Raw genomic sequence first — 23,633 nt, forward strand, 5'->3', positions numbered from 1 at the left:
TTTATCCAAATCTTTGTTTTAATGTTTGTGCTAAGCTTGCATACCATCGGATGGACATTTCATAACCTGACATTTCTTAGACTTTTGCCAGCTGAAAATACAGATAATATTAACACTAAAAGCACATCCTTTCTTTTCAGTTAATTATAATTTCAGGCCATTACATACTCAGCTTTCCTCAGTATCCAGTTTACAAACGTTTTCTCTGATTGCTGTATGCTTCATGGTACCAAAGAGATGCCCTTTTTTCTCCTTGTACTTCTGTGTAGTATGTGACCTGTGAGAGATCAGCAAATGACAATGGCTTTAATTTATGAATGGGTGGCTATAATTTTTTTTATAAAAAGTTCCTTTATGTTGTTTTGATCTCAGATATTCAAGATTAAAGCAGTTCAGCTGGCTGAGAAACTCCTTCCTGCCTTTAACACACCCACTGGGATTCCTTGGGCAATGGTGAATCTGAAAAGGTAAATTTTATTTTTATGTGGTTATTCCTGTTCTGAAAGAATTAGATTAACTTAGTGTTAGAAATTACTAATGATCAGCCCTCCCCATACTTTATAAGACTTAAATTGTTTTTCTCTACATATATGCAGAAATATATTTCTTTAAAACATTCTTTGATTTTTTGTTTTGTTTTTCTCTACATATATGCAGAAATATATTTCTTTAAAACATTCTTTGGTTTTTTGTTTTGTTTTGTTTTGTTTTGTTTTTTTTTAAAAGTTCTTCACTTTGGAACAATTCATCTGCCTTAACTGTATTCCGGTTTCTACTGCTTGCTTCTCTAAGTGTAAATTTCTCTCCCTTACCTGTATGTTTCTTTTATTTGCTTATTCATTTCCATTTCGTGTTGTAATGGATTCAAAGTGCTTTGCCTCTTTAATTTTTTGTGTACCACCTGTTGACCTTCTAAGTCATAATGGAACACAAACGTGCCTTAAAACCAGGCCTTCCTATTATTGAATGATCAGGGAGAAAATAATTCATGATGTTGACCCCAGGATTCTTATTATGGTGTTTGTACTGTTGAAGTTCAAAGTGAACTCTTCAACATTCTTTGCAGTATGTTCCATTCTGATAGAAAACACTGGTTTCACTTAGAAATAGAGGAAAGAAAAAATTTTGATAACTTTATAAATCATGCAAAGATATATAATTAAAATTTAAAAAATTGGGTAATGTCAGAATATCTAACTTGCATTGAAATAATTTATGCTGACTGAAATTTTTACTGCATACGTTTTTCTCCAAATGAAATTTATTATTCCTCTCAATGTTGGAGCTTGGAAATTACATGAAAATTTGACTCTTGTTCTTGCTGCCAGGCCCTTTAGAATGAAGGTTGGGAACACTTATTTTTCTGGAATCATGATTCTGTAACAACTTTATTTGAAAAAAGTGATCTATTTTAATTATTTCTTTATAATGGAGAGCTGTATAGAGTTTAGATTTCCATTGAGAAATTAGCATTTAATGCTGAACATTAAATTTAACTTCACTGTTCTCTGATTTCATGCTCTATCTATAATATAAATTACCTCCTTGTGAGGGGGATAATTTGGCTGGAGTTCCACAGTGACCTACACAAAAAGAGATGGCCAAACGACGTACTACATCTGTTCTCATTCCTTATTTTTAAGACAGATTTTCTGAGGTTTCCGTCAGTACCATTGTCAGGATCCTATAACTTTCCTAAATAATAAGAATTATTATTAATTTAAAATTTAATTATGAGTTGAAGAAAGCAAAGAAAGACTGCAGGACTTTTTTCTTAAATCACAAAACCTCAAACTCAGATCAAGCTGAAAGTGGGAAGGCATTCAACGATCATTGTCTTGAACATTTTATAAATTTAATTTTCACTTACTTTCTCTGTGTATATTCACACAAATACACATTTTATTTGAGTTTAGATCATAACTAATTATTTACCTATTTTTTTAAAGCTTTTTCTTTTTCTTTTGGTTGAGCTCTGCACGTGTCCCACACATAGGCTTTCCTCCTCTCTTGCTGCCTGAAAACCAACCTATGTTAGCCCCATGTGTTTACCTTCTACAGTATGGTACAGGCTCTGGGGCAAGTTTAAAAATTTTGTGTGGGTTTTTTGGATGCTTGCTTTTGTGCCTCTTATTTTTCTCACTCAACAGTATCTCAGGGAAATACTCTTCCAGATCATCTGATAAAGCTCTAAGTCAGACTTCCTGATGACTACCTAGTGAAACGTATTTAGTGTAACCTAAAATACATTGGCTACAATGCTATACATGGGTTGTGCCATAATTTATTCAATCATTGCCTTATCAATGGTATTTGTTTCCATTATTTTGCTACCATAAACATTTTTAACAATAGTATCCTATTATATATGTCCTCTTGTAGTGAGAATTTTTCTCTGAAAATGATTCTCAAGAATATGATTGCTGGATCAGAGGCTCTGTGTCTTTTTTTTTTTTTTTTTTTTTTTTTAAGCTTATTCATTTATTTTTGAGAGAGAGAGAGAGAGAGAGCACAAACAGGGTAGGGGCAGAGTGAGAGAGGGGGACAGGAGACAGAGAATCCCAAGCAGGCTCCGCGCTGCCAGCGAAGCTCTACGCGGAGCTTGAACTCACAACCACAAGATCATGACTGGGGCCAAAATCAAGAGTCGGACGCTTAACTGATTGAGCCACCTAGGCGCCCCATGGCTGTATGTGGGACAGATTCTCAAATGTAGGATTGCTGGATCAAAGGGTATATGCATTTTACATTTAATAGTTACTCCCAAAATGTTTTCCAAAAAGACTATAGTTTCATCATATTTCTACCTACAATGTGTGAGAGTACCTAAATGTCTGCAGGTGTAAGTTCTGCTTAATTTTTGATAGACTGATGGCTATAAAGTGTTACTCATTGTTATTTTCATTTGTGTTTTCTGACTAGTGAACTTGAGCATCATTTTCATAAATTTATTGGACATTTAGACGTGCTTTTTTTGCTTTATTTTTAATTTTTTATTCATAAGTTTTAAATTTTTATATATTCAAATATGTCTTCTGTAACATTTGGGTTTACAGTTTTTGTTAAAAAGATTGTCTCCTATATTTTTTATGTCTTCTAGATTTCTAGTAAAGGTTTTTGTAATATTGCTTTTTAAAAAAAATTTCATCACGTATAGTGTTAGCTGCAGATTTCTCATCAATTGCCTTTGTCAGGTTGAGGAAATTCCTTCTCTCCCTATTTTATTTAGAGTTTTTATCATGAGTGGATGTTGAGAAATGCCAGATGACTCTTTTTCTTCATCTGTGATGATCATAACATTTTCACCTTTATTCTGTTAATATGGTAAATTATTGTTAGATTTTCAAATGTTCAACCAACTTTGAATTCCTGGGATAGTCCTTGGCCATAATACATTATCCTCTTTAATGTATAGCTGTGTTTGGTATTAGAGTTATCTGGTTTCATAAAATGAAGTAGGAAATAGTCTCTCTTCCTCTGTTTTCTGAAAGCACTGGTGTTACTTCTTCCTTAAATATTTGATAGATTCACCTACACAACCATCTGGGCTAGAAGTTTTCTTGTGGGAAGATTTTAATAACATATTCAACTATATGTATGTATGTATGTATGTATGTATATACATACATATTTCATACATGTATATTCAACATATCTTATATATGTGATATAAATGTATATATGGATATTCAGATTTTATTTTCATTTTGTGTCAGGTTAATAGTATTCATCAGGAATTTATCCATTTCATGGAAGTTATCAAAGATTTTGGTGTGCAGTTGTACATGTTCCTTTCTTATGCCTTTCATGTTTCTAGGCTTTATAGTGATAACCCCTCTTTCAGTCTTGATACTGGTAATTTGTTTTCTCCTTTTATCAATCCTGGTAGGCATTTATCAGTTTTATTAATCTTTTCAAAGAACTGACTTTTGTCTTTAACTGAATTTAGTAACATTAATTCTATGATTTATGTTTTCTGTCTCATTGATTTCAATTTTTTTTCCTCTTCTGTACTTACTTAGCTCTTTTTAAAGCTTTTACATTGGAACTCTAGGTCTTTGATTTTTACCTCTTTTTTCCCTAATAAGCATTTTTTTCTGTAAGAATTTTATTTATTTGTTTATTTTTATAAGAATTTTAAAGCTGTAAATTTCATCCCAGAAATTTTAATGCTTTTTTCATTTTTCAGTTAAAAGTATTTTATAATTTTCCTTAGAATATCCTCTATGACAAATCAGTTATTCCTTTTTTAAAAATATAATTGATTGTCAAATTGGCTTACATACAACACCCAGTGGTCATCCCAAGTGCCCTCCTCCATTCCCACCACCCATTTCCCCCTCTCCCCCACCCCCATCCACCCTCAGTTTTTTCTCTGTATTTAAGAGTCTCTTATGGTTTGCCTCTCTCCCTCTCTGTTTATAACTATTTTTTCTCCTTCCCTTCCCCCCTTGTCTTCTGATAAGTTTCTCAAGATCCACATATGAGTGAAAACATCAAATACTATCTTTCTCTGATTTATTTCAATTAGTATAATACCTTCCAGTTCCATCCACGTTGCTGCAAATGGCAGGATTTCATTCTTTCTCATTGCCAAGTAGTATTCCATTGTATATATAAACCACATCTTTATCCATTTATCGATTGGTGGACATTTGGGCTCTTTCCATAATTTGGCTATTGTTGAAAGTGCTGCTATAAACATTGGGGTACATGTGCCCCTATGCATCAGTACTCCTGTATCCCTTGGGTAAATTCCTAGTAGTGCTATTGCTGGGTGGTAGGGTAGTTTTATTTTTAATTTTCTGAGGAACCTCCACACTGTTTCCCAGAGTGCCTGCACCAGTCTGCATTCCCACCAACAGTGCAAGAGGGTTCCCGTTTCTCCACATCCTCGCCAGCATCTGTATTTTCCTGCAGATCAGTTATTCCGATTGTATTGTTTAATTTGCCAAATTTTAGAATCAGGGAGGTTTCTTAGATACCTTATTGTTTTGATTTCTAATTTAATTGTGATCAGCGAAGCTTTTCGGTATAATTTCAATCTCTTCAAATGTATTGTGTCTTGTTTGTGGCTCAGCATATGGTTTTTGTTGGTAAATACACTTGAATCTGTATTCTGCAGTTGTTGGGGTAATGTTCTATGTTAGGTTAAGCTAGTTGGTGGTGTTGTTTAGATTATCTATGTCTTTCTGGATTTTAATTAAGTTAATTAATGGTATACTTCTTTTATGAGTTGCTGAGATGAAGTATTAAACTATTTCCAACTGTGATTATGGAATTATCTACTTCACTCTATTTCTGTCAGATTTTTGCTTCCTGTATTTTGAAGCTTTACTCTTAGGTATTACATGTTTATGATTTGTCTTTCTGATGACTTTACCCTTTTATCATTATGATGTGCTCCTCTTCATGTCTGGTAATATTTTTGCTTGGAGGTTTGTTTTATCAGATGTTAATCTAGCTACTCCACCTTTCTTATGCTTACTACTTTCCTGATGTATTCTTTTTACTTTCAGCCTAACCATATTATAATTTTAGTTCTTTTGAAGACAGCATGTAGTTGGACTTTGCCGGTATGAAAATAACTGCCTTCTAATCAATTAACATGAAATGTAATTATTGCTGCAGTCTGATTTAAGTTCTGTTTTTTTTTAATTTATTTTATTTTATTTTTTAAATTTACATCCAAGTTAGTTGGCGTGTAGTGCAACAATGATATCAGCAGTAGATTCTTTAATGCCCCTTACCCATTTAGCCCATCTCCCTTCCCACAACCCCTCCAGCAACCCTCTGTTTGTTCTCCATATTTAAGAGTCTCTTCTGTTTTGTCCCCCTCCCTGTTTTTATATTATTTTTGCTTCCCTTCCCTTGTGTTCATCTGTTCCGTGTCTTAAAGTCCTCATTTGAGTGAAGTCATATGATATTTGTCTTTCTCTGACTATTTTCGCTTAACATAATACCCTCTATTTCCATCCACGTAGTTGCAAATGACAAAATTTCATTCTTTTTGATTGCCGAGTAATACTCCATTGTGTGTGTGTGTATACATATATAAACACATATATATACATATGTGTATGTGTGTATACATATATATATATACATGTGCGTGTATGTATGTATATATATGTATACACACACACACGAAGTATTAAACTGTTTCCAACTGTGATTGTGGAATTATCTATTTCACATACATACACACACACACCACATCTTTATCCATTCATCCATCGATGGACATTTGGGCTCTTTGCATACTTTGGCTATTGTTGATAGTGCTGCTATCAATTGGGGTGCACGTGCCCCTTTGAAACAGAATACCTGTATCCCTTGGATAAATACCTAGTAGTGCAATTGCTGGGTCGTAGGGTAATTCTATTTTTAATTATTTGAGGAACCTCCATACTGTTTTCCAGAGTGGTTGCACCAGTTTGCATTCCCACCAACAGTGCAAAAGAGATCCTCTTTCTCTGCATCCTCGCCAACGTCTGTTGTTGCCTGAGTTGTTAATGTTAGCCATTCTGACAGGTGTCAGGTGGTATCTCATTGTGGTTTTGATTTGTATTTCCCTGATGATGAGTGGTGTTGAGCATTTTTTCATGTGTCAGTTGGCCATCTGGATGTCTTCTTTGGAGAAGTGTCTATTCATGTCTTTTGCCCATTTCTTCACTGGATTATTTGTTTTTTGGGTGTTGAGTTAGATAAGTTCTTTATAGATATTGGATACTAACCCTTTATCTGATATGTCGTTTGCAAATATCTTCCCCCATTCCGTCGGTTGCCTTTTAGTTTTGCTGATAGTTTCATTCTTCGCTGTGCAGAAGCTTTTGATTTTGATGAGGTCCCAATAGTTCATGTTTGCTTTTGTTTCCCTTGCCTCTGGAGACATGTTGAGTAAGAAGTTGCTGCAGCCAAGATCAAAGAGATTTTTTTGCCTGCTTTCTCCTGGAGGATTTTGGTGGCTTCCTGTCTTACATTTAGGTCTTTCATGCATTTTGAGTTTATTTTTGTGTATGGTGTAAGAAAGTGGTCTAGGTTCATTTTTCTGCATGTCGCTGAACAGTTTTCCCAGCACCACTTGCTGAAGAAACTGTCTTTATTCCATTGGCTATTTTTTCCTGCTTTGTCAAAGATTAGTTGGCCGTATGTTTGTGGGTCCATTTCTGGGTTCTCTGTTCTATTCCGTTGATCTGAGTGTCTGTTCTTGTGCCAGTACCATACTGTCTTGATGATTACAGCTTTGTAATACAGCTTAACGTCCAGGATTGTGATGCCTCCTGCTTTGGTTTTCTTTTTCAAGATTGCTTTGGCTATTCGGGGTCTTTTCTGGTTCCATACACATTTTAGGATTGTTTGTTCTAGCTCTGTGAAGAATACTGGTGTTATTTTGATAGGTATTGCTTTGAATATGTAGATTGCTTTGGGTAGTATTGACATTTTAACAATATTTGTTCTTCCTATCCAGGAGCATGCAATATTTTTCCATTTTTTTTGTGTCTTCTTCAATTTCTTTCTATAGTTCTTCAAAAGCTTTCTATAGTTTTCAGTGTATAGATTTTTCACCTCTTTGGTTAGATTTATTACTAAGTATTTTATGGTTTTTGGTGTAAGTTCTGTTTTTCCTTCCTTCATTTCCTTTGTCCTAACATCTTTTGAATTGACAAATGTTGTAGAATTCTGCTTTAGTTTATTAGTGCTTTTATTTAACTAATTTATTATATTTTGGGGGTGGTTGCTATAAAATCATGGGGTACAAAATTAATTTTTCATTTAACAGAGTTAATATTGTACTACTTATGTATAGTAACATTTCAACCCTACTTTTCCATTCATCTCCTCCCTCCCATCCTTTATATGCCATAGTTGTGAAATGAATTGCATTTAATACACTCTAAATCTCAAAACACATTATTAAAATATTAGTTTAAACAGACCTATTTACTTTATAGAATTGAGGAGAATGATATTCTAGTATTTACCCAGGGAGTTACTATATCTAGTACTCTTTGTTTCTCTCTGAAGATCTGACCTTTCTTTAATCAGGTACCACTTCATTTCAGCCTGAAGAACCTTAGTATTTCTTGTAATGCTCATTTGTAGGCTTGAATTCTCACTTGAATTTCTTTGTTTGAAAAGTGTTTTATAAAAAAGTTTTTTATTCTTAAAGGATTTTATTTTTAGTGTATGTAAAATTTTTAATTGGTGAGTTTTTCTACCCTTCAAAAACATTGTTTCTTTCTCCTATGTTTTCCATTGTTTCTCATATGTTTTCCATTGTTTCTGATTAAGTCATAATTTAAATGATTTTTGTCGTATACATATATAGTCTTTTTCCTCTGAATCCTTTTAAGATTTTTTTTATTTTTGGTTTTCAGGAGTTCAATTAAGAGGTGCCTCAGGTTTATGTTGGTTGTTGTTTCTTTTGTATCCTCCTTAGACTTTGTTGATGAGCTTGTTGAATCTGAATATTTAGGTCTTTCACCAAATATAATGGTAAAATTTTGGCCATTAATTCTTCAAATGTTTTTTTCTTCCCCTTTCTTTACCTCCTTCTGAAATGTCATTTACTTGTATTTCAGAATTTTTGTTTTTGTGTCATGGTCCCTGAAGTCTTTGTTTATATTTTTCAATCTTTTTTTTCCCTATGTTCTTCAGAATGAATAATTTCCACTGATCTGTCTTCATGTCTTCATGACTCTTTCCTAAGTTGCTCTAATCTGCTCTTAAACCCATGCAGTGGAGTTTTTAGAATTTTGATCTGATTCTTTCTCATTCTGTTTCTGAGATAGAGATTTTCTGTCTTTTCATTCATTGTGAACACACCTGTATTTCATAAAGCACAGTTAGAATACCTGGTTTAAAGTCTTACTATTTCTAACACTTGGGCCATCTTGGAGTTGGTGTCATTGATTAGCTTTTCACTTGAGGCTGGGTAGCATTTTGAATGAATCTGGGACATTCTGAAAGTTTTGTTATGGAAATTCTGGATTCTGTTACGATTAGGTGTGTGTATGTGTGTGTGTGTGTGAGAGAGAGAGAGAGAGAGAGGGAGAGAGAGAGGGATTTAAGTAGTCCTTTAACTTCGTTCTTAGTTGGATTCAAACTTCAAACAATGTCTCAATTCATTTCATTTCTTTATCTTTAACCTGTATTGCTCCAGAGCATTGTTTCTGTTTTCAAGCATTCCTGATTCGCATGGCAGCCAGGGACAAACTTCATATACAGAACTAGAGGCTTCCCCTTTCTTGCTCTTTTCTCCCCAGCATTCTTTCTCCCTCTTTGTTCAGCAGCTGTAATTGCTGCAAAAACTGGCTTCTGATTCTTTAAGACAGAAGGACTGCAAGTTTTCTGTCAGATTTTCTCTGTTCTGCCTAGTATGGGCTTTGAATTTGGGGTAAAAGCTGTAAGAAAGTGTGAAACTTACCCCATACTTGCCCATATTTGCAAGTTTCCACTGTCCTTGGAATCTGACCACTTTTGTTTTATTCTCCAGTGACTTTAGGCCAGTTTGTATTTCATCTAGAGTTTATAATTTTTTTCTGCAGGAAAGATTAGTTAAGTCATTAGAAGATTTCTGGGTCATAATGAGAGCAGAAATTAGAAAAATTTTGTTAGATTTATTCATAGATTCTTGGTTTTTAATTTTCTGCAGGAGAGGTTAGTTAAGTCATTAGAAGATCTCAGGGTCATAATGAGAGCAGAGATTAGAAAAATTTTGTTAGATTTATTCATAGATTCTTTGTTTAAAAAACACTATAATAAACGGTATTATTTAAAATTTTTCATTCCCTACTGCTGGAACATAGAATATAGTTGTTTTTGTAAACTTATTTTGAATTCGGTGATCTTGCTGAATTTGAATCCTCTTGTTTAATAGCAATAATTTATCAGAGATTTCTTTATATACAGGCATCTCACCTATGAATAGGGACAGTTTTGGTTTTACCCCCTCCCCCTTACTTTACTAGCTAGAACTTACAGCAATAGTATTGAATAGAAATAGTGACCAAGGATACTCTTGTTTAGTGGAAAGTGAGTTTTTACCATTAAGTGTGATGCTAGTCATAAGACATTTCTATTATTGCTAATATTTTAAGAGGTTCTTTTTTTAAATTATGTATTGTTGAACTTTTTCCAAGCAATTTTTCTGTAGTTATCGAAATGTTGACAAGAATTTTGTTCCTAAATCTTTTTATTCCAGACATCCACATGGATTTGTTTTTCAATGAGAAACCATTATAGCATTCAAGGAACAAATCCAGTTTGATCATGATGTACTATTCTTTTTCTATATTGCTGGAATTTAGTTGCTGGTATGTTGTTTGGGGTCATTGTATCTTTTTCACACATGAGATTGGTCTGCACTTTTTAATACTCTTGTCTGGCTTTGATATCTAGGTTCTCTTTCAAAACGTGTTGGGTAGTGATTCTTCTCATGAAGAGTCTAAGATATTTACTAATTTAATTTAATTTAATTTAATTTAATTTAATTTTGTAATCCCAAGATTCTTGGTAGACACTTCTGGTAAAGTTACTTGGTTCCAGATTTTATTTTGAGTAAGTTTTGATACTGCTGATTTACTGTCTTTTGACACTTAATAAGTTACATTAATTAGATCATGTTTCTGTTTTCTATTTAAGTAAATTTTAGTAATTTATGTGTTCATAAGCCTCTGTCCATCAGGCACAGTATATATTACACTCTTGTATTATTTTTTACTCTCTGTGTTATCTGTTATGTGTTTTCCTTTTTATACTGATATCATACATTCAGTGAAAGATAGCATTTAAATTTTTGCTGAACTCTCCTAAGCAATATACTATAGATATGTTAGATGAATAACACAGTTTTTGTTTATTTTTTAATAGGAAGTACAAAAAGTGAATCTTTGTAGCATGGTACATTTATAAACATGATCTTATTTAATTCTAACAATATCCATGCGAAATAGATATCTTTACTTTATAGATGAGGAAATTGGACATCAAAAGGGCACACCTGGGTTTGTCTCCTGACATTTGATCAGTGCTTCTATCAATTTTCTTTTCTTCTAAGTTTTTATTTAAATTCCAGTTAGTTAACATACAGTGTAATATTAGTTTCAGATGTACCATATAATGATTCAACACTTTTTTTACATCATCTGGTGTTCACAACAGGTATACTCCTTAATCTCCATCACCTATTTAGCCCATCCCCGACCTGCCTTCCCTCTGGTAATCATCAGTTTGTTCTGTATAGTTGAGTCTGTTTCTTGTTTTTTTCTCGCTTTCTGTCGTCCTTTCCTTGCTTGTTTTGTTCCTTAGATTCCACATATTAGTAAAATCACATAGTATTTGTGATTTCTCTGATGGACCTATTTTGCTTAGCATGATACTCTCTCGTTCCATCCATGTCATTGCAGATGGCAAGATTTCATTCTTTGTTATGGCTGAATAATATTCCATTTTGTGTGTGTGTGAATGAACGTGTATATGTGTGTGTGTGTGTGTATGTATGTGTATACGTTTGCATATATATATGTATGTATGTGTGTATTTGTATACATACACACCACTTCTTTATCCATTCATCAGTCGAAGGACACTTGGGCTACTTCCGTAATTTGGCTATAGTAGATAATGCTGCTATAAACATTGCAGTCCATGTACCCCTCTGAATTAGTAATTTTGTGCTCTCTGGGTAAATACCTCATAGTGCAATTGCTGGATCATAGGGTAGTTCTATTTTTAACTTTTTGAGGAAGCTCCATAGTGTTTTCCAGAGTACCAGATTGTACCAGATTGCATTCCTACCAACAGTGCAGGAGGGTTCCCCTTTCTCCATATCCTTGCCAATGCCTGTTGTTTCTTATGTTGTTGATATTAGCCATTCTGACAGGTGTGAGGTGATAACCTCATTGTAGTTCTGATTTGCATTTCCCTCATGATAAGTGATGTTGAGTATCTTTTCATGTGTCTGTTGGCCATCTGTATATCTTCCTTGGAAAAATGTCTGTTCATGTCTTCTGCCCATTTTTTAATTGGATTATTCATTTTTGGGGTGTTGAGTTTTATAAGTTCTTTATATATTGAATATTAACCCTTTTTCAGCTGTTATTTGCAAATAACTTCTCCCATTCCATAGGTTGTCTTTTAGTTTTATTGATTGTTTCCTTCACTGTGCAGTAGCTTTTTATTTTGATGAAGTCCCAATAGTTTATTTTTGCTTTTGTTTGCCTTGCCTCGGGAGACCTATCTAGAAAGAAGTTGCTGTGGCCAATGTCAAAGAAGTTACTGCCTGTACTCTTTTCCAGGATTTTTATGGTTTCAGGTTTCACGTTTAGGTCTTTAATCCATTTTGAATTTATTTTTGTGTATGGTGTAAGAAAGTGGTCCAGTATCATTCTTCTGCATGTTGCTGTCTGGTTTCCCAACTCCATTTGTTAAAGAGAAGGTCTTGGATATTCTTTCCTGCTTTGTTGAAGATTATTTGACCATATAGTTGTGGGTTCATATCTGGGTTTTCTATTCTGTTCTATTGTTCCATGTGTCTATTTTTTGTGCCAGTAACATACTGTTCTGATCACTACAGCTTTGTCATATAACTTGAAGTCCAGAATTGTGATGCTCCCAGGTTTGCTTTTCTTTTTCAAGGTTGTTTTGACTATTTGGGGTCTTTTGTGGTTCCATACAAATTTTAGGACTGTTTGTTCTAGCTGTGTGAAAAATGCTATTGATATTTTGATAGGGCTTGCACTAAATATGTAGATTGCTTTGGGTAGTATAGACATTTTAATGATATTTGTTTTTCTAATCCAAGAGCATGGACTGTCTTTCCATTTCTTTGTGTCTTCTTAAGTTTCTTTCATCAATGTTTTATATTTTTCAGAGTATTAGGTCTTTGACCTCTTTAGTTAGGTTTATTCCTAGGTATGTTGTTATTTCTGGTGCAGTTGTAAATGGGATTGATTTCCTTAATTTCTCTTTTTGCTGCTTCATTATTGTTGTATAGAAACGCAACAGATTTCACTCAGTTTTTACTGTCAGAGGACAAGTTGGGACTGCATTGTTGTGATTTTCAGTGGAACGGCACATGGCAGGTACCCAGATGTTTTGTTATAAAGTAGAAGGCATCCGTGTGCAATCAACATGATATGAGATCATCAGAAAAAAGAAGGCTTGTGTTTATTTAAGAAGATCAGGGTGTTTTCATGGAGTGCTTTAATTTGCTTTTATAAAGAAGTATGATACTAATTGGTGATACAAATGGGGTAGGGCATTTTAAGTGGAGGAAGTAGTCTAACCAAAAGGAGATGTGGAGATGAGAAAATACAGGAGATGAGAAAATATAGGGGAGAAAATTGAACTTTTAGAGGAAGGGCTGGTGATGAAATATGGGGAACCAGTCTATAAGAACCTCCAAATGCCTCTGCTAATCCTTTAAGTAAGGAGATTTATGAAAGGGCAGAAGTGGCATTTCTGTAAAGAGGCTTAACCTTTAACTGGAAAGCTTGCCTTGGAGTTAACTGAGATAAATTTTATTATCTGGAGATTGAAGGAAGATCTTGAGAGAGTGTATTTGAAATTCTTTTCTCTTCTCTGAAAAAGTAGGAAAATGTACATAGGAAATAAGAAGGTTACTTCACTTCTGGAGGGTTAACTCATAGAACAGATTGGAAGCACTTGGAGTTTTTTGCCTTCCTGAAGGCAACAGCATTCAAAGGCAGCGTTGTTTAACCCCTACATTAGATTGAATTCTCTTGCTCTGTACATCCATCCAACAGAACCATGCGTGTTTTGTTCACCACCATATTCGTATCACTTAATGTGGTGACTACGGTCAAATGACACCTATCCCAGATAGAAGTCTGATAAGCAATAGTATGATTCTTCCATGGTTGGCAAAAGCACAGTGAATGAAGCTAAACTGAGCCCCGCAAAAAAACAAAACAAAACAAAACAAAACCATATTTGGAAGGTTCCATTAAAAACAGAGCAGAAGGAACCACACAGAGATTAAGTTTCGTAGCCAACAGTTTTGGTATCCTCCACATAAACCTCAAACTGCCGTGTCACTGAATTTCTTCAGCTTGACCCCAGAAGGAAATTCTATTATACGTAGCTCAGTGAAGGGTTCTAAGAGGAAATTGTCTACTTGGGGTAAATACTTAATTTAGATGGGCCTCTCATTATTCAAGAAGGAGTAAGGAGGTAAAAATTAGGACCTTTAAAAAACAAACAGAATGAAAGAGACAAAAAGAAAAAAAACCCACCCAAAACAGATCCTTAACTATGGAGAACAAACAGATGGTTACTAGAGGGAAAGTGGGTAGCTGGTAGGTGAAATAGGTGATGATTAAGAGTACTCTTATCATAGGGTGTCTGGGTTGGCTCAGTCAGTTGAGTGTCCAACTCTTGTTTCAGCTCAGGTCACGATCTCAGTTTCATGAGTTCAAGCCCCACGTCGGGCTCTGCACTGGCAGCGTGGAGCCTGTTGGGATTCACTCTCTCTCCCCCTCTCTCTGCCCCTCCCCAACTTGCACTGTCTCTGTCTCTCTCTCAAATAAATAAACTGCAAAAAAAAGTACACTTATAATGTGAGTACTGAGTAATATGTAGAATTGTTGAGTCATGTACTCAACTGATTTTAAACATATGCTTGCTTCCCTTGAAATTTTCAATCATGTTGAACTTAAAGCACTTACAAGACATCATCATAAAATTTAAGGGGAATAACCAACTAGAAAAATGTTAATAGCACTAGTGATATTAATAGCATATGACTGTCATTCTTAATATATAAATCTGGTTAAAGATAAATGTAAAAAATCTTCAGTCACTTTAGTGATCAAAAACATTTAGATTGGAAATAAGCCTGTATTTTCTTACCTAGAAAATTGACAAAAAGAAAATTGTATTGTTTAGGACTGACAAAGTGAAGAAATGATGAACCACATATAGTTGTTAGAATTGGAAATTGTAGTAACTTGGAAGATAGATTGGCAGTAGGTTTTAGAAACTTTGAAATATGCTTGCCCTTTGACCTTGTAATTTCACTTCTAGAAATTTATCTTAATACAAATAGGTGAAAGTATTTACAAAGGTTTAATTGTAAGGATGCTCATAGCAGTGATGTTTATATTAATGAAAATAGAATGTACATTAAATACAGAATAGTGGCATGTCCATATACTGAAATGTGACACAGCCATTTATTTGAAATGGTGTTCTGGAAGTGAACTTTTGAAAAAAAAAGATAATACTCGTGACGTGAGTGTTCAGTGACGTGCATGTGCACACTGGGTGGGGGCAGAGAGAGAGGGAGAGAGAGAATCCCAAGCAGGCTCTGCACTGTCAGCACAGAACCCAACATGGGGCTCAATCTCATGATCCTAATGCCAAAATCAAGAGTCGAACCCTTAAATGGCTGAGCCACCCAGGCGCCCCTACTAAATCTTTAAGAACTTTATAATAGTAATGATTATGAAAGTACTATGATTCATTTAAAATGAATCTGATATTAATGAACAGTTAAATTATTTCCAGAGTTTTGCTATTAAAAAACACTAGAAGAAATGTCCTGCATATGTTGGGAATCATATGTATGTGTACATGTGTGTACATGTATATGTGGTAGGATGTCTTTGGTAGAAAGGCTGGATCAGAGTTATGTGCATTTTTTGTATTGAAAGACACAAAGAGAATATACCAGTAGACATTTCCACAATAAGTGTGTGAGAGTGCATCTTATCTAACATTTTCAAGTAGGGTTTATTTTTATCAGATAGAGACAAAATGAAATCTTAATTTTCACTTCACTGATTTTTGAGTGAGGTTGGGTACATTTTATTCAGTGCACAGCTTTCTTATATCTTTTTCTGTTTTCTAGTGGATATTTTAAAGTATACACTAGATTTAAGATTTAAATCAGTCTTCAAGATCTGTTTGTATATTAGCTAAATCAGTACTTTGTCATATATGTTGCAAATACTTTTTGCTACTATTTATGGGAGGCTTTTCTTCAAAGATTTACATGTTTTCTAGTATAATAATGGTTTAATTTTTCTCTTATAACTTTGATCCATTTGGAATGTGTTGTGGTATAGAAAGGAAGATAAAAACTGAGCTTTTTTTTTTTTTTTGAGATGTTTAGGTTTTTGCTCTGACACTGAAGTAATAATTTTATGATAAAATATTATAAAATATAAAAAGTGTTTCCAAATATGTGTGAATCTGTCTTCTAGATCTTATTCTGTTGCATTAATTAGTGTATTTATTTTAATTCTGCATCAATTTAATTACTGTGTTATAATTGCTTTACTGTCGGGTTGTACTGGTCCCTTTAGTGTCCTGTTTTTCAGTATCAGCTTTGCTGACATGTTTATTTTCTTTCTATGAAATTTAGAATTATTGTGTCCAGTTTACTTTTTTTGATCTTTGATATTTGGGTTTGCACTAAATTTAGAAATTATTTTAGGGGACATCTTTACATTAAATATTCCTTTCCTGTATAATAAGCTATGTCTTTTCATTTATTTAAATCTTATTCTATGTCAGTCAGTAGAGGTATAGGCTTCTTTTACATAGATTCTGAACATTTAAGGTCACTTAAAAATGCTTAACCTTTTAAATATTTATTGGTACTTTGGGGGGCATAAATTCTAGAGGAAAACATAGAAAATGACTTTATGTCTTCTGGGCACCAAAAGATTTTTTTTTTTTAATTTTTTTTTTTTTAACATTCATTCATTTTTTGAGAGACAAGAGAGAGAGCACAAGCAGGGGAGGGGCAGAGAGAGGGGGAGACACAGAATCTGAAGCAGGCTCCAGGCTCTGAGCTGTCAGCACAGAGCCCTGTGCGAGGCTTGAACTCATGAAACGCGAGATCATGACCTGAGCGGAAGTCGGACGCTTAACCGACTGAGCCACCCAAGTGCCCCAAAAGATTTCTAACATAATAAAAATCCTGGAAGTTGTACAGCTTTGATTAAATACAAAATTTAATGAAATATTAGAGACATCACATTAAAATCAAGAATAAGAAAGTATTTCACATTTTTCTGGAGGTTTTAACAAGGGTAACCAAATAGGAAAAAGGAATAATATGAAGATATGGATTGGAGACAAAATTATAGTTAATAGCAGATCATATGATTGCTTTCCTACAAGAAAAAGAAGATGATCAATTGAAAACCCATTGGAATAATAAAGAGTTGAATACATTGGCCAGTTAAAAAATTAAAACGTCTTTTGAACACTAAGGATATGAGGTTGGAAACTGTGCAGAAAGCTCATGCCTTAGTAAAGAACTAAACTAGCCACAGAGTAAAGACAATATAGATTTGTCCTAGCAGAGCCTGGAAACAATCCTTGAAAGAGCTAAGCTGTCCACAAGTTATTTAACTGTCAAGAGAAAATTGAAAATGCTTTAAAGGAAGGTAATAAAATTCATACATTCAGGAGAATGTAACCTATAATCAGGAGGAAAACAATTGTCAGTAGAAACATGCACAAATAACAGGTGATGCAGATTGCAGTAAAGGACTTTAAAATAGTTATTATAAGTATGCTCAGGGATTTAAAGGGAAATATGAACCAGATGAGAAGAGAGATTTTATAAAGGACTGAATGGAACTTGTAGTGCTGAGAAATAATATGAAATAAACAATTCGCTTGACTGGCTCAGCAGCAAATTTGACACCACGTCAGACAAAATCCATGAACTTGAAGACATGGAGGTAGAAACCACCCAAACGGAAGCACAGAAAGAAAAATGAAAGGAACGTAGCCAGTGTAGCTGGTGACCTGCAGGACAATATCCAGATGTTTAGCATACACATAATGGAGTAGTTGGGGGTGGGGAGGGAGCAGGAAGAGGGCAGAAAAACTATTCGAAGAAGGAATGGCCCCAAATTTTCCACATTTGATGAACTACTATAAACCCATCGGTCCCAGAAACCTGATGAAACCCAAAGAAGGTAAAGTAAAGAAGCCTTAATGAATGGGTGAAAATCAATGAAAAAAAAAATCTTTTTTTTTTTTTTTTTTTTTTAACACCAGAGGAAAAATGACATTACGCACAAGGAACAAGGTTAGAAGTACTGCTTGCTTCTTGTCTGAGGCAGTACAAGCCAGAAGACAATGGAATGCATCTTGAAAGTGCTGAAAGAGAACAGTCAGTCTAGAATTCTGTGATCACTGACAATAGTTTTCAAAACCATAAGAGACTCTTAAATACTGAGAATAAACTGAGGGTTGGTGGGGGGTGGGGGAGAGGGCAAAGTGGGTGATGGGCATTGAGGAGGGCACTTGTTGGGATGAGCACTGGGTGTTGTATGGAAACCAGTTTGACAAGAAATTATATTTTAAAAAAACCTGAAGGTGAAATCAAGACATTTGAAGACAGACAAAAGCTTAAAGAATTTTTTGCCAACAGGACTCTGTCACCAGAAATGTTAAAGGAACTTTTAATGACATTAGATGGAAAGGCAGAGCTACATAAAGCAATGGAAGAACAGCCAAAAGAGTAAATACATAAATAAAAAATATAAAAAGCCTGCTTTTTTTTGTCTTAACAGTTTTCTTTAAAAGATAATTGGCTATTTAAAGCAAGCATAATAACGTCACACTGGAGGTCTATAATATACATGGAAGAGAAGTGTGTGACGACACTAGCACAGAGGATGACACGAGGGTATTGTCATGTTGTTACATTATGTGGGAAGGGGTGTGAGATTTGCAAGTATACTGTGATCGGTTGTTGGTACCTATGGTAATCTGGAAAGCAGTCATACACACAAAAAATAAGCCAGTGAAAAAACGGAATTACTAAAGAACACTCAGTCCAGATGAAGGCAGGAAAGAGGACTAAAGCCCTGATCATAAAAAATAGACATCAAAAAAGCAAAATATTAAGTCTGTGTTGCTGGAATATAAAATGGTATAGCCAGTTTGCAAAACAGTTTTATACAGTTAAAACAGAATTATTATATGACCCAGAAATTGTACTCCTAAGATAAATACATGACCAAGAGAAATGAAAGCATATGTTTGTACAGAGGTGGTTCATAACCACCTGATTCCTAATAGCCCCAAACTGTAAACAACGCCAGGGTTTATCTAACAGGTGCATAACTAAATAGTTGTGGTATTAAAACAATGGAGCACCACCTTGTAATAAAAAGAATTGAACTACTGGAGATGGCAATATAGATGAATCTCAGAGATGTGGTGCATGAAAGAGTCAAATGCCCAAGAATGTATACTGTGTGATTATGTTCACATAAAATTCTAGAACATACAGAACTAATGAATAATGTGAGAAAGTAGATGAATGGTTTATTTGAGACTGGGTGGAGGGAAAGTGTGATTTGACTGCAATGGTGTATGAGGACAGGATTGGAGAGATTGGCTTGATTCTTACCCCAGTGTATTCATTTGCCAAAACTCTTGAAACTCTGTGTCTAAATTGATGCATTTCTGTATTAAGTCATACCTCAGTGTGTTTCTTTGAAAAGAAAAATAAATAGACCAGAGTTGACTGAGGGGCTATGAAAAAAAAAAAGCCACAAAAAATATCACTGATCTGTAATTGAAGACATTCTTAAATTTGAAAAAATATTGGACACAAAACGTTTGGAAAACATAGAAAATTAAAAACAGAAATAAATGGCCAATCAATATATAAAGTGAAGTTAAATCCTAATGTAGTAATTCAAATTATGCTTGTGTAGGTATGAAATTTTCTGAAAGACTAGATGAGAAAGAACAAAGGTTAGCTTTGGGGCTGGGAAATAATGGAAGAAGTACAGGACTTAGAGGGAGACTTTTTACTTTGTGCTATGTTCCATATCTTTTTTTTCTTTAAGTTTTTATTTAAATTCCAGTTAGTTAACATGCAGTGTAATATTACTTTCAGGTGTGCATCATGGTAAGTCAGCACTTCCATAACATCACCTGATACTCATCACGACAAGTGCACTCCTTAATCCCCATCACCTCTTCAGCCCATCCCCACATCCCTTCCCCTCTGGGAACCATCTGTTCTCTGTAGTTAAAAGTCTGTTTCATATTTTTTGAATTTTAAATCATTGACTCTGTGACCTTTCCCTTCTCCCCCATTGAGTGAAATGTAACAAAAATAAGATTTCACATTAAAATAAAAATTAAGGAAACCATTGCATTTATTTTTTGCCAAATAGGGAAGGCTTTATTTATTTATTTTTTTAATGTCACCTCTTGTGGATAAGGATGTGGGAAGGTCATTCTTACATCACAGCTTTCCTTGTACCTAGCATCCTTGAAGAAGCATCTATCAATATCTATCAGAATCCCTTCAAACCTATTCCTTTTGACCCAGCAATTCCACCTCTGGCAGTTAAGGAAGTAATCGGAGGCACGGACTGAGACATATATGAAATGGTATTTATCATAGCATATTTCATGAAAACAGAGACATAAGTACATATTGAATGTCCAAGAGGAACGTGATTGGGTAAGCAGATTTTGGTAGTACATAAGAAAGTAATGTGCACCCGCTTAAATGGTGTCATGGGGAAAATATTTACGTTACACTAAATTTAAAAAACATGTTATGCCGTTCATATAATGAGGGTAACCAGTAAGCGTTTTATTTATAAGTGTACAATTAAGGGTACAATTACACTCAAGAGTGAATGGAGGAGCAATTAAATTATTTGCTTAATTTCTTACATATAAAGACTGACAAATTAGTTTTATTTTATTGGGTGACCTTTCAAATAGTTCTGTTCAAAAATGATTTCCCAAAATGAAACCATTTCTAAACACACACAGACCTATATCCTTGTATATTTATCTAAATTTGAAATTATTAGCACCTTCAGTTGACTCTTTTGTATGCTTTTATTTGAGAAGGTATTCTCTCTACAGTTGCTCAGAGGAAGTTCTGCTCAAAAGTAGAATATTCTCACTTCTCCATTTTTTTGCAATTTAAAATGTGTAAATATTTTAGCCTGGCTATTTTCACAGATGTGATTCTTTTCACTCAGAGTATTTTCTACAGAAAACTTTTTTTTTTTTAATTCAAGCATAATGAACATACCTTGTTATATTAGTTTCAGGTATATGTTATAGTGATTCAGCAGTTCTAAACATTTCTCAGTGTTCATCAGCCAGTCTGCCCACCCACCTCTCCTCTGGCAACCACTAGTTTGTGCTCTGTATTTAAGAGTTTTTGTTTTTTGTATCTTTTCCTTTGTTCATTTGTTTTGTTACTTAAATTCCATATACGAGTGAACTCATATGGTATTTGTCTTTCTCTGACTTACTTCACTTAGCATTATACTCTCTAGATGCAACCATGTTGTTGCAAATGACAAGATTTAATTTTTTATAGTTGAGTAATATTTCATTATATCTATATCTATATCTATACCATATCTTTTTAATCCAGTGGAAAAATTGGGTTGCTTCTCTATCTTGGCTTTTGTAAATAATGCTGCAGTAAACATATGGGTGCATCTATCTTTTTGAATTAGCATTTTCATATTCTTTGGGTAAATACCCAGTAGTGGAATTACTATATCATATGGAAATTCTATTTTTAACTTTTGAGGAACCTCCATAGTGCTTCCACAGTGGCTGCGTCAGCTTGCATTCCCATCAGTGGTGTCGGAGGGTTCCTGTTTCTTCACATCCTCACCAATACCTCTTCTTTCTTGTGTCGTTGATTTTAGCCATTCTGACAGGTGTGATGATGAGTGATGTTGAGCATCTTTTCATGTATCTGTTAACTCTTGTTCTGTTTTCTTTGGAAAGTTGTCCATTCAAGTCCACTGTCCATTTTTTAATTGGATTATTTGGGGGTTTTTTGGTGTAAAACTTCTATTTTTAATTGGCTTTAGTATTTCTTCCAATTTAGCTAATGCAAAATCAGAAGTCTTCTCAATTTTTTTCCACTGAAGTATATATAAATATATTTAATTTAAAATAGGAGCTCCATCAAGAGTCTTCCTATAAATCAAGATATACCCATTTAAACATTATACATTGGTTGAATTTACATCATTTAATTTTTTAGTTCCTCCTTTGCTGAGGTAAATTTCAGTGTCAACCTGTTCACGTGCTTTGTTGTTGTTTTTTTTTTTTAATATGAAATTTATTGTCAAATTGGTTTCCATACAACACCCAGTGCTCATCCCAACAGGTGCCCTCCTCAGTGCCCATCACCCACTTCCCCCTCCCTCCCACCTCCCCCCATCAACTCTCAGTTTATTCTCATTTGTTTAAGAGTCTCTTATGGTTTGACTTCCTCCCTCTCTAACTTTTTTTTTTCCTTCCCCTCCCCCATGGTCTTCTGTTAAGTTTCTCAGGATTCACATAAGAGTGAAAACATATGGTATCTGTCTTTCTCTGTGTGACTTATTTGTTTTTAATCATTGCAATATGCTAAAAAATTTATTTCATTCCTTGAATTCATTGATTAAAGATTTTCAATGGACTTTGAACAAAACAAAAACAAAATATAGATCACTTATTATGAAAAACATTTAACACGATGTAGGACACAGGTTGATTTGCCTTGTAAATCAGCAGAAGCTTATCAAACATTTTTAAACTCCAGTTGCTGGTGGTCAGTCCAGAGAGATCATGGTTTTTGCTTGGTTGTTTGTTTTTGTTTTTTGGTAGTCATTACATATTTTTTGTTCAGTTTCTCTGATACACATATGTACATTTTAATATCTACCCCTTTTATTTTTGATTAGTTGAAAATTATAGCATTTTGATGAAATGATGATCTGTTTGTTTTTGGCAGCTCATCACCTCACCAGTGTTATACCTTCTTCTTAGGGTTTTTTTTTTTTTTTTAATTTTTTTATTTTTCCGAGTTGTTGGAATATAGGTAGATATCAAATTTAACATTTTAGATCGTTCCTGTGAGGTTGGGTGTCAAGTATGTGAACAATCTTGTTTAGAATTTAGTGTTTTGAAAAGTGTTTAAATGCACTTCTTCTAAGTGCATTCAATGTTGGGACCTTTGGACAGAAAGTTTTTGTAGGTAAGAGGAAGCTGTTAGACTTCCTAGGGACTTTGTGTTTATACTTGACCACATTGTAATCCATTCACCGCACTGATGCCTAGGTAATCTTTCTTAATGGTATGCTTTATTCCTTACATATGATGTTATATTTCTTAAAATCCTTCATGACCTTCCATTACACTCAGAATTTTTTTTTTTTTAATTTAGCATGGCCTTACCAGAGTTCTTGTGTAGTCTGGACTATATCTAGCTGTCGAACCTCATCCTGTATCATTCACTTCCCCTTCCTGAGCTCTAGCCACACCAGCCACCTTCCTTTTCCTCGGGGTCATTGCATTTGTTGTTTCCTCTACTGGGATTTCTCTTCTTCCAGATCTGTTCGTCCCTGGCTCCTTCTCCTAATGTAGGTTTCAGTGCAAATTGTGTCATTTCAGAAACAGTTTCTCTGAACACTATATATAAAGAACCTTTCTTTTAACTTACCTTCTATCACTAGTACTCAGTATCCTAATTTCTGTATGAAATTATCACTATTTAAAATGGTCTTATTTAATGTAGGAGCAGGAATGTTATATGTCAGGTTCAATACTGTATCTCCCAGAGCATACTAGGCACTTAATATTTG

General features: G+C 34.3%; 1 protein-coding gene across 2 annotated transcripts in view; it reads left to right on the top strand.

Moving 5' to 3' along the window:
• MAN1A2 (mannosidase alpha class 1A member 2) overlaps positions 1–23,633 on the top strand; it is a 176,324-nt gene that overhangs the window by 80,322 nt on the left and 72,369 nt on the right. For both annotated transcript variants that reach the window (XM_042953597.1, XM_042953598.1), the window contains exon 6: positions 373–467. In XM_042953597.1, coding sequence (XP_042809531.1) covers positions 373–467 — 95 coding nt within the window. The remainder of the gene's footprint in view (positions 1–372; positions 468–23,633) is intronic.

Source organism: Panthera leo, chromosome C1 (genome assembly GCF_018350215.1).
Source record: "Panthera leo isolate Ple1 chromosome C1, P.leo_Ple1_pat1.1, whole genome shotgun sequence".
Lineage (NCBI taxonomy): Eukaryota > Metazoa > Chordata > Mammalia > Carnivora > Felidae > Panthera > Panthera leo.